The following is a 12,146-nucleotide window of genomic DNA, read 5'->3' on the forward strand; positions in this document are numbered from 1 at the left end:
CCTGCCTTTTCTTATTTTTATTGAAATGATAGAATTTGATAGAAATGATAGCATTTCAACAATCCAGAATTTGCTTAGAGGATAATTTGTGACTGGCTTTTTGTTTTTTGTTTTTTTTTTTTTGGTTTTTCTCTGGTACCGGGAACCGAACTCACGACCTTGCGCTTGCCAGGCAGGCGCTTTTGCCGCTGAGCTAAATCCCCAGCCCCGTGATAATCATTTTTATGTTGCTGTTATTTTCTCGAATCTTCTCACTGGAACTCGCCACCCCTAGGCTCAGGGGTGGCTCTATTAGGGTCACAGTTGGCCTTAGTCTCAGACTTCTCAAAGAACTTGCTACGGAATGATATGATGCACTCAGCTCATAGCCCCACTGATGAGCTTCCCTTGGCCCTATTTTCTCTCATTCTCTGAAACTGATACCCTTTTTCTTGTCCAATATGTACATTTATTATTTGTACTATGTTTTGAAGCACCCATCTTGAGTCCCTGAAATAAATAAAAATGTACATTCAGTGTTACACAATGTTAAGTCCTTAATAATGAAGCAGTTGGGGGCTGGGGATATAGCTCAGTGGCATAAGCGCCTGCCTGGCAAGCACAAGGTTGTGAGTTTGATCCCCAGTACTGGAGGAAAAAAAAAAAAAAAAAAAAAGAAGCAGTTCATTAAAATGTGTCATTTAAAAATTTGTAATTTGATCTCTCCTTCTTAAGATTATTCTAAACGTTTCTGCTTTTCATTTCTAGTTTTAGTCCAGTATTGTGTGAGAACTTGCTTTGCATGATTTCCACTCCTTTGATTAAATTAATTTTTTATTGTTGCTCTGATCATGGGCTACATGGATGAATATTTCTTTGGATTTGAAAAGACAGTGTGCTACATTGGATAGGATCCATCTGATAATTCCCTTTGAAATATGATCTTGTTGCTTTTATATTTGAATTTTTTTTTATTTTTATATTTTTGTCTTTTTTTGAGACAGGGTCTTGCTCTGCAGTTCAGGCTGGCCTTGAGCTCACTTTGTAGTCCAGGCTGGTCTCGAACTTGCAATGACCCTTCTGCCTCAGCCTTATATTTAACTTTAAAGATTTCTTTGCCTACTTCAACTGTTTGTTACTAATGGAGTTGTTCTGAATCCTCAAATATATAGTTGTAAAAAAATGAGTTTTCCTTTGATTCCTGCTTTTTCTTATGTAGTTTTCTTATGTAGTTTTTCTTATGTAGTTTACTTTTTCTTATGTAGTTTTCTTATGTAGTTTTTCTTATGTAGTTTACTTTTTCTTATGTAGTTTTCTTATGTAATGTCATATAAGCATTAAGGACTGTTATTTGTTTTTAAAGTGGCTGTTATGGTTTATGTCTGTGTGTCCCCCCAAAGCCTCATGTGGCCATGGGGCAGGCTATTAGAGTTTGAATATGGGTGTGAGAGCTGCACCCGCCCTGGGGTGGATAGTTTGCATATGTAAGGGAGAGGAAGAGGGTGCTTGAGGCCATTCCTCCCCCATTCCGCCCTGGTGTGTGCTTGCTGCTTTTGCTGTGTTCTGCTGCCCTGAGCTGTAGCTCTTTGCCATGTGCCACTCTGCCTTGTAATCTGCCAAGTAAGGATTGAAACCTCCACGAACTGTGAGCGAAATAAACCTTTCCTTCCTTAATTTTGGGCGTCAGGTATTTTGTCCCAGCAATGAGAGAAACGTAACCAAGACAGTGGCTGATTTTATCATCTCGTCTCTGTAATCCTTATTTACTTTGAGGTACATATTGAATATCGTCAAGTTAATACAGCTTCAGGAGAATTTGTTGAATCAGTGCTACACTGGTATGTCTTTTTGTATAGCTCTCTATGTAATCTATCCTCATCAGTGTCCACATAATGACCCCTCTTCTCTAGGTGGGCAGAACATTTGCTGTATAACTTAGGTGTCTAGATATTGATCCACTCTGATACCTGCTCTCTCCTTCCCTGATAGTGTGACCTGTTCTTCTTCTTTTTTTTTTTTTTTGACCTGTTTTTCTAATTGTCTGACCTGTTCTCCTCTTGGAAAACAAAGTTTCACACTACTTACTTGCTGTTGACGTTTAGAACTGATATTTGCCACTATCCTTTGCTCATTGTTGCCTAATATGTGAATTGTCTCACAATTTCTGTTTGAAGACAGAAAAACATATGAATTAATAAGTCTTCATATTGTAATTTAGGGTGTAAATAACTTAAAGCAAAATTTATTTTCTTTTTTGGTTTTTCTCCGGTACCGGGAACCGAACTCACGACCTTGCGCTTGCCAGGCAGGCGCTTTGCCGCTGAGCTAAATCCCCAGCCCCGCAAAATTTATTTTCCAAACTTTTTGGTGAGATGTAGTGATAACAATGAAAGTGTCGCAGTGTATTCAGAAAGTTTCAACACTGTGCTTGGGCAAGGAGTGAAAGTATCCAGGTGATAAAGAAATGCTACACGTCAGAAATTGCTCTTGGGATGGGGATTTAGCTTAGCGGCACATTGCCTGTCTGGCAAGCGCAAGGTCGTGAGTTCAATTCCCAGTACCGGAAAAAAGAAAAAAAAAAAAAAAAGCAGACAAATTGTTCTTGCATTATTGATGACAACTCCCCTCCTTTGGTGACTTTTCCTGTTTCCAGTGTGTTTTTCTTAGAGAGTTTCCATTAGCTTCTTTCCTTTAAGTTTTCAGTAAGTTTTATAGAAATTGCACAGATAAATATTTTGTGAGGGTTTGTGGTATTTATTTATTTATTCCTCATGATTGTTTACAAGGGCTGATATACGAATCAAGATGAAAGAACTTTGCCATTTAGTCCGTTGGTTCAGTTCCTGGCTTTTTAATTTAACTTAAAAAGTATCACATCATTTTTTTGTTTTGTTTTGTTTTGTTTTGGTCTTTTTTGTCTTTTCTGTATGCAGTTCAGGCTGGCTTTGAGCTCACTTTGTAGCCCAGGCTGGTCTCGAACTTGCAACGATCCTCCTGTCTCAGTCTCCCTAGTGCTGGGACTACAGGCATGTGTCACCATGCCCAGCTCAAAGTATCATATTTAATCTCAGGAATAATGTATTTTCTAGATATTGGAAAGAAATCACTTGTCTGTGGATTTTCATAAACTCCATAGTGAAAGAGAAGCCAGTGAAATGTAGCAGCTGATTCTCCATTCTTGAATAAATCTACTTATTTTGTTCTTCCACACTTCAGTTTTCTTTGGTGATTTTCACAATTATTTAGATGTTTTGTATTCAGTGTTTCTTTTGAATGAGATATGTAATAGTTAATTCTTAGATTTGTGTTCACTTATCTTCACTCTGTATATAAAATCTTTATATTGAGTACCTTGCAAACATTTTCTTGTTTAACTCCCTTTTCATAGATTTCAATTTCTCTTATTTCTGATGCCTACTGGAATTAATTCAGAGGAAACACTTTTTCTTTTTCTTTTTTTTGGTTTTTCTCCGGTACCGGGAACCGAACTCACGACCTTCCACTTGCCAGGCAGGCGCTTTGCCGGTGAGCTAAATCCCCAGCCCTGGAAATACTTTTTCTTAACTGAATGTTTTTTCACAATAACTTCTAAAAGCATTCAAGATTACCTTTCAAGGGGCTGGGGATTTAGCTCAACAGCAAAAGCGCCTGCCTGGCATGCGCAAGGTTGTGAGTTCGGTTCCTGGCACCGGAGAAAAACAAAAAAAGATTATCTTTCAAATTTCAATAGTTAATCTCTGTATGTAGGCTAGAAGAGTATACAGTCCAGATTGTTTCAAACATACCTGTTTGTCCCTGAATGTAAAGAAAGCACATTGAGCTTTCTTTGAGTGATGTATATCATAAGCTGAAACATGAATAAATGTTCTATTTACATGTGGGTCCACTGAAGCTTGTCTTCCATTCCTGAGATCTATTTGTCATTCTCTACTAATCATGCACTGATATGAAAGTCGGAATTTGAATGACTTTCATGTATATTATGCAAGGAGTCACATTGCTCACAAGATATTGAAAGTTTTTTGTCCTGTTTGTGCTATTTTTGGTAATGGGAATTGAACTCAGGGCCTCACACTTAGCAACCAGATGCTGTGCCCCTGAGCTGTATCCCCAGTCCCCTATTTGTGGTCTTTTATTCTACCTTATAGCTACATTTTAATAAATCAAATGTGTGATTTGTAAGTGACACAGTAGTCTTTATAATTTTTATGTTTTGCAGCCATTTGGGAAAGGTCTTACTTGCTAATCTTGACTGTCCTTGTTGCATAGCCCAGGCTGGACATTGAACTCATGGCAATCCTGAATTGATGATAATCTTCCTATATCAGCTTCCCAAGTGCTTGGAGAACAGGCAGGTACTGGGCTGAAGTTTTCCTTTCGTATTTAGTGATGAGTTACTTTGCAGTATCTTGATTTACAATGCATTTAATATACTTCATTTACACTCTTTTCTATATTATTCTCCCTTATACCACCCCAGAATTTTTTTTTTTAAGAAGGTAGTAAATGAGATACAAACAAACAAAAAATAGAACAATAGCAGCGTACCAGTATCACAAACATAAACAAACCAAAGCAAGAACATTTAAAGTGATACAGGGTTTCAAGACAAAATAATACGAATTAACAGTGGTTGTTATATTACACGTTGTTATCCTCAACTACATTGCTCAGATTACCATATGTAAGAATAGAAGACTGTTCAAACCATTAAAGAGAATGAGAAAATAACTATTAGATGAAACATTAGAAACAATGAACCCCTCTGTCTTTGTGCTTAGGTCACCTTTAGAATTTTTTCATCTGGTTTCATAGTTCCTAGTTCCTTTTTTCTTCTTTCCCTCATCCCAGTCGTTCCTTCCTTTGAGCAATTTCTTTCCCTTTTCTATCATCAATTGTACGTTTTGAGTTTTATTTATTCTTTCAGGTTCCTCCACCAAGGAGACAATATGATGTTTACACATATGGGTCTGATTTATTTCACTTATGAGTATGGTCTCTAGTTGCATCCGTTAAAAATGTGGAACGCTTCACGAATTTGCATGTCATCCTTGCTCAGGGGCCATGCTAATCTTCTCTGTATCGTTCCAATTTTAGTATACGTGCTGCTGAAGCGCATCCCAGAATTTTTTATATTCAAGTGCTAGGAACTATGAAACCAGATGAAAAAATTCTAAAGGTGACCTAAGCATAAAGTCAGAGGGGTTCATTGCTATGAATCACACATGTGAAGAGATATAATTTATGGTGTATCAAAACCATTCATTAGGGGCTGGGGATTTAGCTCAGTGGCGCAGCGCCTACCTGGCAAGTGCAAGGTTGTGAGTTCGGTTCCCGGTACAGGAACACCCCCTCACCCCCCACCCCCAAAAAACACAAAAAAACCCCATTCATTAGATGTTTATATGATTCTATGTTTTGTCCATGGTGGTTTGCAGGCTCCCTCTTTGAGCTCTGCTTTAAAGACAGTGCGCAAGTACAAGGGAGGTGACCCTGCAGGACAAGCAGTGCTATTACTCTATGGTTGCTTCGGCAATGTGTTGCTTTTGCATCAGAGTTAATGTGTGAAAATATTTGCATGCACATGGGTTTGATGACCAAGCCATGCAGTTTATACTTGAAAGAATAACCCTCAGTTCAGGAATTATTAGAGGAGCTAAGATGTATCAGGTTGTGTGGCTTATCTTCAGGAAACATGTCATTATTTAGGAAAGAGTGACCTTTGAGGATGTAGCAGTGAACTTCACCTTGGCAGAGTGGGCTTTGCTGAATCCATCCCAAAAGAAGCTCTACAGAGATGTAATGTGGGAAACATTAATGAATATTAATGCTATTGGTAAGCATGATCTCATTTTCTTATTTATATAAATATAGAACATTCATTATTGCTCACTGATGTAACTTAATGAAATTGATTGTTATGATACTTTGAAGTATATCTCAGGACTGGTTACATTATACCATGATTATAACTGGAATCTATGAATGTGTATATAATCTTATACTGACTTTTTGTATTTCAGTGTCTTCAATACAGGAAGAACATGGAATAACCAGCAAGTTGAAGCAGTGAACAAAAATTGCTCAAGAAATCTAAGGTAATTTTCAATTACAAGAAAAAGACTATTTCTCAATAGTCAGCATTTGAGCAGAAATAGTACAATGAAGGAACTGAAAAAATGAGACCGTGTGCCAATTTAACCTTGATTTTGTATTATCTGTCAGTCCTCCAAATGATATATGAATACAAGAAACTGTGTAGTACTTAAAATATGCTACAAAGAGCACTACATCCTATATCAGTATAAAAATTCCTCCACAATCAATGTTATTTAAATGTATGAGAAGCTGGGCATGGTGGTGCACGCCTGTAATCCCAGCACTTGGGAGGCTGAGGCAGGAGGATCATTGTGAGTTCGAGACCAGCCTAGGCTACAAACTGAGTTCAAGGCCAGCCTGAACTGCATAGTAAGACGCTGTCTCAAAAAGAAAAAAAAAAAAAAAAAGTATGAGATTGCATTTAAGAATTATATATAGGCTTATATGAAATGAGTATATTTTGAATTATGATAGAAACTGATCTTCAAAATACCCATTTATGTATAGATAAATATGAGACATTATCTAGAACATATGTCACATGGAAACAGTATTCAAAATACAAATGAATGCTCATGTTTTCATAATAAGTACTTGGAAAACATCCTTCAGAATATTGAGCTGTTCACATTAAAAAATTCTTAGGAGTCACTCTCGTATTGTTGATGGGAATGTAAAATAGAACCACTGTGATAGCCATGATGATAATCAATATACAGAGTTCTCATAAGTGAAAAAAATTTCCATTTGATCCAGGTACACTTCCATGGGTATATACTTATTTTTTTGATTTTTAAGCCAGGGTTTGCTCTGTAGTTCAGGTTGCCCTTGAACTTATTCTAGCTCAGGAGACCCTTGAGTTCAGAGTCATCTTCCTGCCTCAGCCTCCTGAGTGTTGAGACTATAGTAGTGTGCCACTGTGCTCTGTGATATATTCTAAAATGAGTTAAAATCATTGAATTTTAGTGATTTATGCAGTGTGTTTTTCAAAGCATAGAATGAATGGATATTCACAATGTCTAAGTTCTGGAAATAATTCACAATAGATAAGCTCTGGAAAGTGCCCAAATGTCCATCACCAGATGCCTGTATAAATAAAACATTGGGTCACATCAGCATGGTAGTGCACTACAGGAATCCCAGCACTGCTGGAAACAGAGTGGGCAGATGACAACTTGAAGTTTAGCCCGTGCGAGTTAATGATCAGTAAGAATCTCTTTTGAAATAAGAAATAGTAAATCTGCAATGTAATTCAGTGCTAAGACCTGTATTTAACTCTTATCACTGAAAAATGTGCTATAAAAAGATCAGTAATATTATTTGCCAAAAGAAAGTGTTGCGATTCAATTCCAAAATGTTAGGTGAAAAAAGTAAAGAAACAGAAAGGGAAATAGCACAGGTTTTCTCTTAAATGGGAAATCTGAAGTATATTTAGGGAGTGAAAGTAGAGGAGGTGGTAATAAACAAAAATCCTAACTTTTTGGAGATGGGAAATGCATTCTGGTGAGCTAGTGAAGGGGGAGAGTGGTGGGGCGAAGACCACAAAAATGATTGATATTTGATGCACATTCATATCCATCACCTAAAATGAAAAAGGATATTATGTATTGGAATAATATACCAATTTAAAATTCCCAAATGGAAACCATTATTATAGAATGAAAACTACTATTGAAGGTATCCTCGAGGGACATAGATCAATTCATCTTAAAAATTTCTTAGCAGGCAGCAAACCGAATTGTGAGTGGTATCTTTCTTCTTTTTCCTTTACAGATATAATGCAGACAATTATTTGAGATGTGGAGGGAAGCAATATAAAAGTAATGGACATGGAAAAACCTGCAGTGGTTTCCAGTCCTTTCACAAGCATGAAATGGGAAAGACTAGAGAGAAACTCTATCAATATGAACAGTGTGGGAAGGCCAACTTTAATCTTAGTGAACAAATTCACCCCAGAGAGAAAACAATTTTAGGTAAGACAAGTGTAAAACCTTCCACAACACCCACTGGTGAGGAAATCCATAAAAGAAATCACAGTTTGGGTAGTCGATATGTACACAATCACTGTGAGAGTGTTTTCATGTCTTCATACCGCAGTCAGGTATATGAAAGAAGACATGCTGGAGAGAAACCCCTTGTAATTACAAAATGTGTAAAAGCATTAGCTCTTAGGAATTCTTTTCAAAAACATAAAAAAACTCACACTGGGGAGACACCGGATGTATATGAGCAGTGTGGGAAAGCATTCAATATACACAGTCACTGTCAAAGTCATGAAAGAATTCACACTGGGCAGAAACCCTATTTATGTAAGCAATGTGGGAAAATATTCGGCACAAACAGGAGCCTTCTAGTACATGGAAGAATTCACACGGGGGAGAAACCATATGTATGTAAGCAGTGTGGGAAATCTTTCAGACACAATAGTAGCTTGAAAGTACATCAAAGAATTCATACTGGGGAGAAACCCTATGAATGTGAGCAATGTGGGAAAGCATTCAATACACAAAGTTACTGTAAAAGTCATGAAAGAATTCACACTGCGGAGAAACCATGTGTATGTAAGCAGTGTGGAAAATCTTTCAGTCGAAATGGTGACCTTCTTGTACATGAAAGAATTCACACTGGGGAGAAACCCTATGTATGTAAGCAATGTGGGAAATCTTTCCGTCAAAATAGTAACCTTCTTGTACATGAAAGAATTCACACGGGGGAGAAACCCTATGTATATAAGCATTGTGGGAAATCTTTCAGTCGAAATGGTAACCTTCTTGTACATGAAAGAATTCACACCGGGGAGAAACCCTATGTATGTGAGCAGTGTGGGAAAGCATTTAGGATGAATGGTTGCCTTGTACTACATGAAAGAATTCACACTGGCGAGAAACCCTTTGTATGTAAGCAATGTGGGAAATCTTTTAGTCACTGTCAAAGGCATGAAAGCATTCACACAAGTGTGAAACCCTATTTATGTGTGGAATGTGGAAAAAGATTTGCTGTTAAGTCCAATTTTTGTAGACATAGAAGATTGCACTCCGAGGTGCAACATTATGCAATGTGGGAAATCTTTCCAGAAAAATAGTGCCTTGCAAAGTCATCAAAGTATTCATACTGGGGAGAAACCCTATGGCTGTAATAGTGTGGGAAATCTTTCAGCAGATTCAATCACTGACAAAGACACGAAAGAATTCACACAAGGGTGAAACTATGTGTAAAATGTGAAAACAGGTTTGCTGATCAGTTCAATTTTTGTAGACAGAAGATCCTTCACCTGGGGGCAACATTATTCAGTGTGGGAAATCTTTCAGCCAAAATAGTACACTTCTTTTAAATGAAAGAATTCACACTGGGGAAAAGCCCTATGTATGTAAGCAATGTCAAAAATTTTTCAGCCAAAATAATGACTTAAAAACACATCAAAGAGGGGGCTGGTGATTTAGCTCAGCAGCACAGCACCTGCCTGGCAAGTGCGAGGTCGTGAGTTCGATTCCCGGTACTGGAAAACAAACAAACAAAATAAATAAATAATAAATAAAAAATACATCAGAGAATTGACACTGGGGAAAAACCGTATGTATGCAAACAATGTGCAAAATCAGACAAAATATTAACCTTGTACATGATAGAACTCACTGGGGAGGAACCATATGTATGTAAGCAGCGTGGGAAATTTTCAGTCAAAATAGTACCTTGCAAAGACATCAAAGTATTCAGACTGCGGAGAAACCATGTGCATGTAAGCAATGTTATAAATCTTTCCACTACCAGAGTGAGTCTCACAAACAAGAAAGAACTCACAATGGAAAGTCACACTGTGCACTTCAGCAAGTGAGGAAAGCATCCAGTGCACAAGTATGTGAGCAAGTGCAGGAGACAGTACACAACAAGGGAGAAACCACATGTATGTGGACAGTGTCAAAAAGATGTGCTGGGAAATTTTCATTTTAGAAATGTAAAATTCCCCTCAGACTGGAGAGTAACTGCATATAAGAAAAGTAGGAAAAAAATTCTGCTGACATAGATGCTAACCTTCAGAATGAAGTAACACTGTGGCCCATGCCTACGTATGAACTGTGGGAAAGCACCCAGTATACTTTGAAAATTCCTCATGTTGAGACCTATAGAACTGTAAATATATTGATGTCAGTATAATTTCCAGAATACATATTGAAAGATGAAGAGATGCTAAAATGCATTGCATCACGTGTTTTTCAATAAATCACACATAAATATCTATGTGTCTGTGTGTTACAATTGAAAAATCACAGCTTTAAAGAAAATTCTAATATGCTGAAGCTTTTTTCACACATTCATGATGCACCCATGCCCAGTCTTCATGGGTGACACCAATTTTTCTCATGACCATGTTTCCCAAGTTTCCCTTTTTTTTTGGTACCGGGAATCAAACTCATGACCTCGGGCTTGCCAGGCAAGTGGTTATGCCGCTGAGCTATAACCCTGGCAACACAGACATTGAGAAGTGGGCTTTCCCAGATTTCATGGCATGTTACTCTATAGGCCTAATGGACAATAAGATAAACAGTCACAAAAGCAGAGCTATTTTAAACTACATAATTTTAATTGGTATATATTTGTATATAATGTAAATATTCATTTTTCGAAGGCATTTGGTGTGTATAATTGATGTAAGATCTTTGCTGCCTTTCTCATTCCCTCCATGTTTTTCATCTATTTCTTTTTTTTTTTTTTTGGCTTTTCTCCGGTACTGGGAATCGAACTCACAACCTTGAGTTTGCCAGGCAGGCGCTGTGCCACTGAGCTAAATCCCCAGCCCCTTTCATCTATTTCTTGATCCTCTCCATTTTTCATAGATGTATATTCCATTTACCGATTACATATCATGTACTTTTGTTTTTTTTTTGTTTTTCTCCGGTACCGGGAACCGAACTCACGCCCTTGCGCTTGCCAGGCAGGCGCTTTGCCGCTGGGCTAAATCCCCAGCCCCTCATATCATGTACTTTTATACAAGCAAAAGTTAAACACCATACGTCCCAAATTAAGTCAGCTATCTGTAAACAGCAGCATCCTGAATATGCAAGGGTATCAGGATTTCATGAAAGTTCCTTGGTTTCTAAAGAAAGTGCATGGAATATGTTTAGCAGAAAAAGAATAGCAGGTGATGAGAATGATGTCATATTGTGATGCCAGAAATGTAGAGCCACCAATATGCAGAACGAGCATGTGATATTCACAAGTGTATGAGTTAAATGCAAGAGACGTAAGCATTGCATTAACCTAGCAAAGTATTTCCTGTGGGGATGTAGGGGTTATAATGCACAACCTTTGCCCCTGTCTGTCCAGGCTTTGGGGTATAGCAGCAGCTAAACAATTATAGTCTCTCTTTATCCACATGTTCAAACAATTGCATTTCAGCAGGGTCTCATGATATTAAGTTCAAAATTCAGAAATGAAAGATGACAAAGTTTAAGTCATTTTACTCTCAGTGGCATAATTAAATCTAGAGCCCCTTTGATTGATCATTTATCTCACTATTTCACCAGCTATCATGTGATGTCACCACATGACAATAAGATTAAATACAATGCAAGATGAGATATAAAGAGAAAGAACACATTCACATGGCACTGATTACATCATGGTTATTATATCAATTTCACTACCATTGTCAATATTTATCCATATAAATTTATGAAATTATTCCATAAGTATAAATGTTTAAAATGATATAGGTATGTGTGTGTTTCTATGTGTGTGATAATATTAACATCCAATATTGGAAATACACATTGCGGACATGGAATTTTATCCCAAACAGATAAGGAAATGCTACTTTATTTATTTTTGTTTGTTTGTTTTTCTCCGGTACCGGGAACTGAACTCACGACCTTGCACTTGCCAGGCAGGCGCTTTGCCGCTGAGCTAAATCCCCAGCCACCAATGCTACTTTATTTTGTGTTGTATTAGAGAGGTACACAAATCCTATTTGTCAGGCTAGTAATACCAGCAAAAATAGGAAGGCCGGGCTGGGGATTTAGCTCAGCGGCAAAGCGCCTGCCTGGCAAGCGCAAGGTCGTGAGTTCGGTTCC

General features: G+C 37.6%; 1 protein-coding gene across 1 annotated transcript in view; it reads left to right on the forward strand.

The window, feature by feature from the left end:
• Window positions 1-10,197, forward strand: part of LOC102019119 (zinc finger protein 501-like) — a 14,307-nt gene extending 4,110 nt beyond the window's left edge. The window contains exons 2-5 of the mRNA XM_013509378.1: window positions 4,249-4,334; window positions 5,689-5,815; window positions 6,003-6,077; window positions 7,852-10,197. Of these exons, the coding sequence (XP_013364832.1) occupies window positions 7,952-9,160 (1,209 nt within the window). The 5' untranslated portion in view covers window positions 4,249-4,334; window positions 5,689-5,815; window positions 6,003-6,077; window positions 7,852-7,951 and the 3' untranslated portion in view covers window positions 9,161-10,197. The remainder of the gene's footprint in view (window positions 1-4,248; window positions 4,335-5,688; window positions 5,816-6,002; window positions 6,078-7,851) is intronic.
• The last annotated feature ends 1,949 nt before the right edge of the window (window positions 10,198-12,146 follow it).

This window comes from Chinchilla lanigera, unplaced genomic scaffold (assembly GCF_000276665.1).
Source record: "Chinchilla lanigera isolate Chin_1 unplaced genomic scaffold, ChiLan1.0 scaffold00168, whole genome shotgun sequence".
Lineage (NCBI taxonomy): Eukaryota > Metazoa > Chordata > Mammalia > Rodentia > Chinchillidae > Chinchilla > Chinchilla lanigera.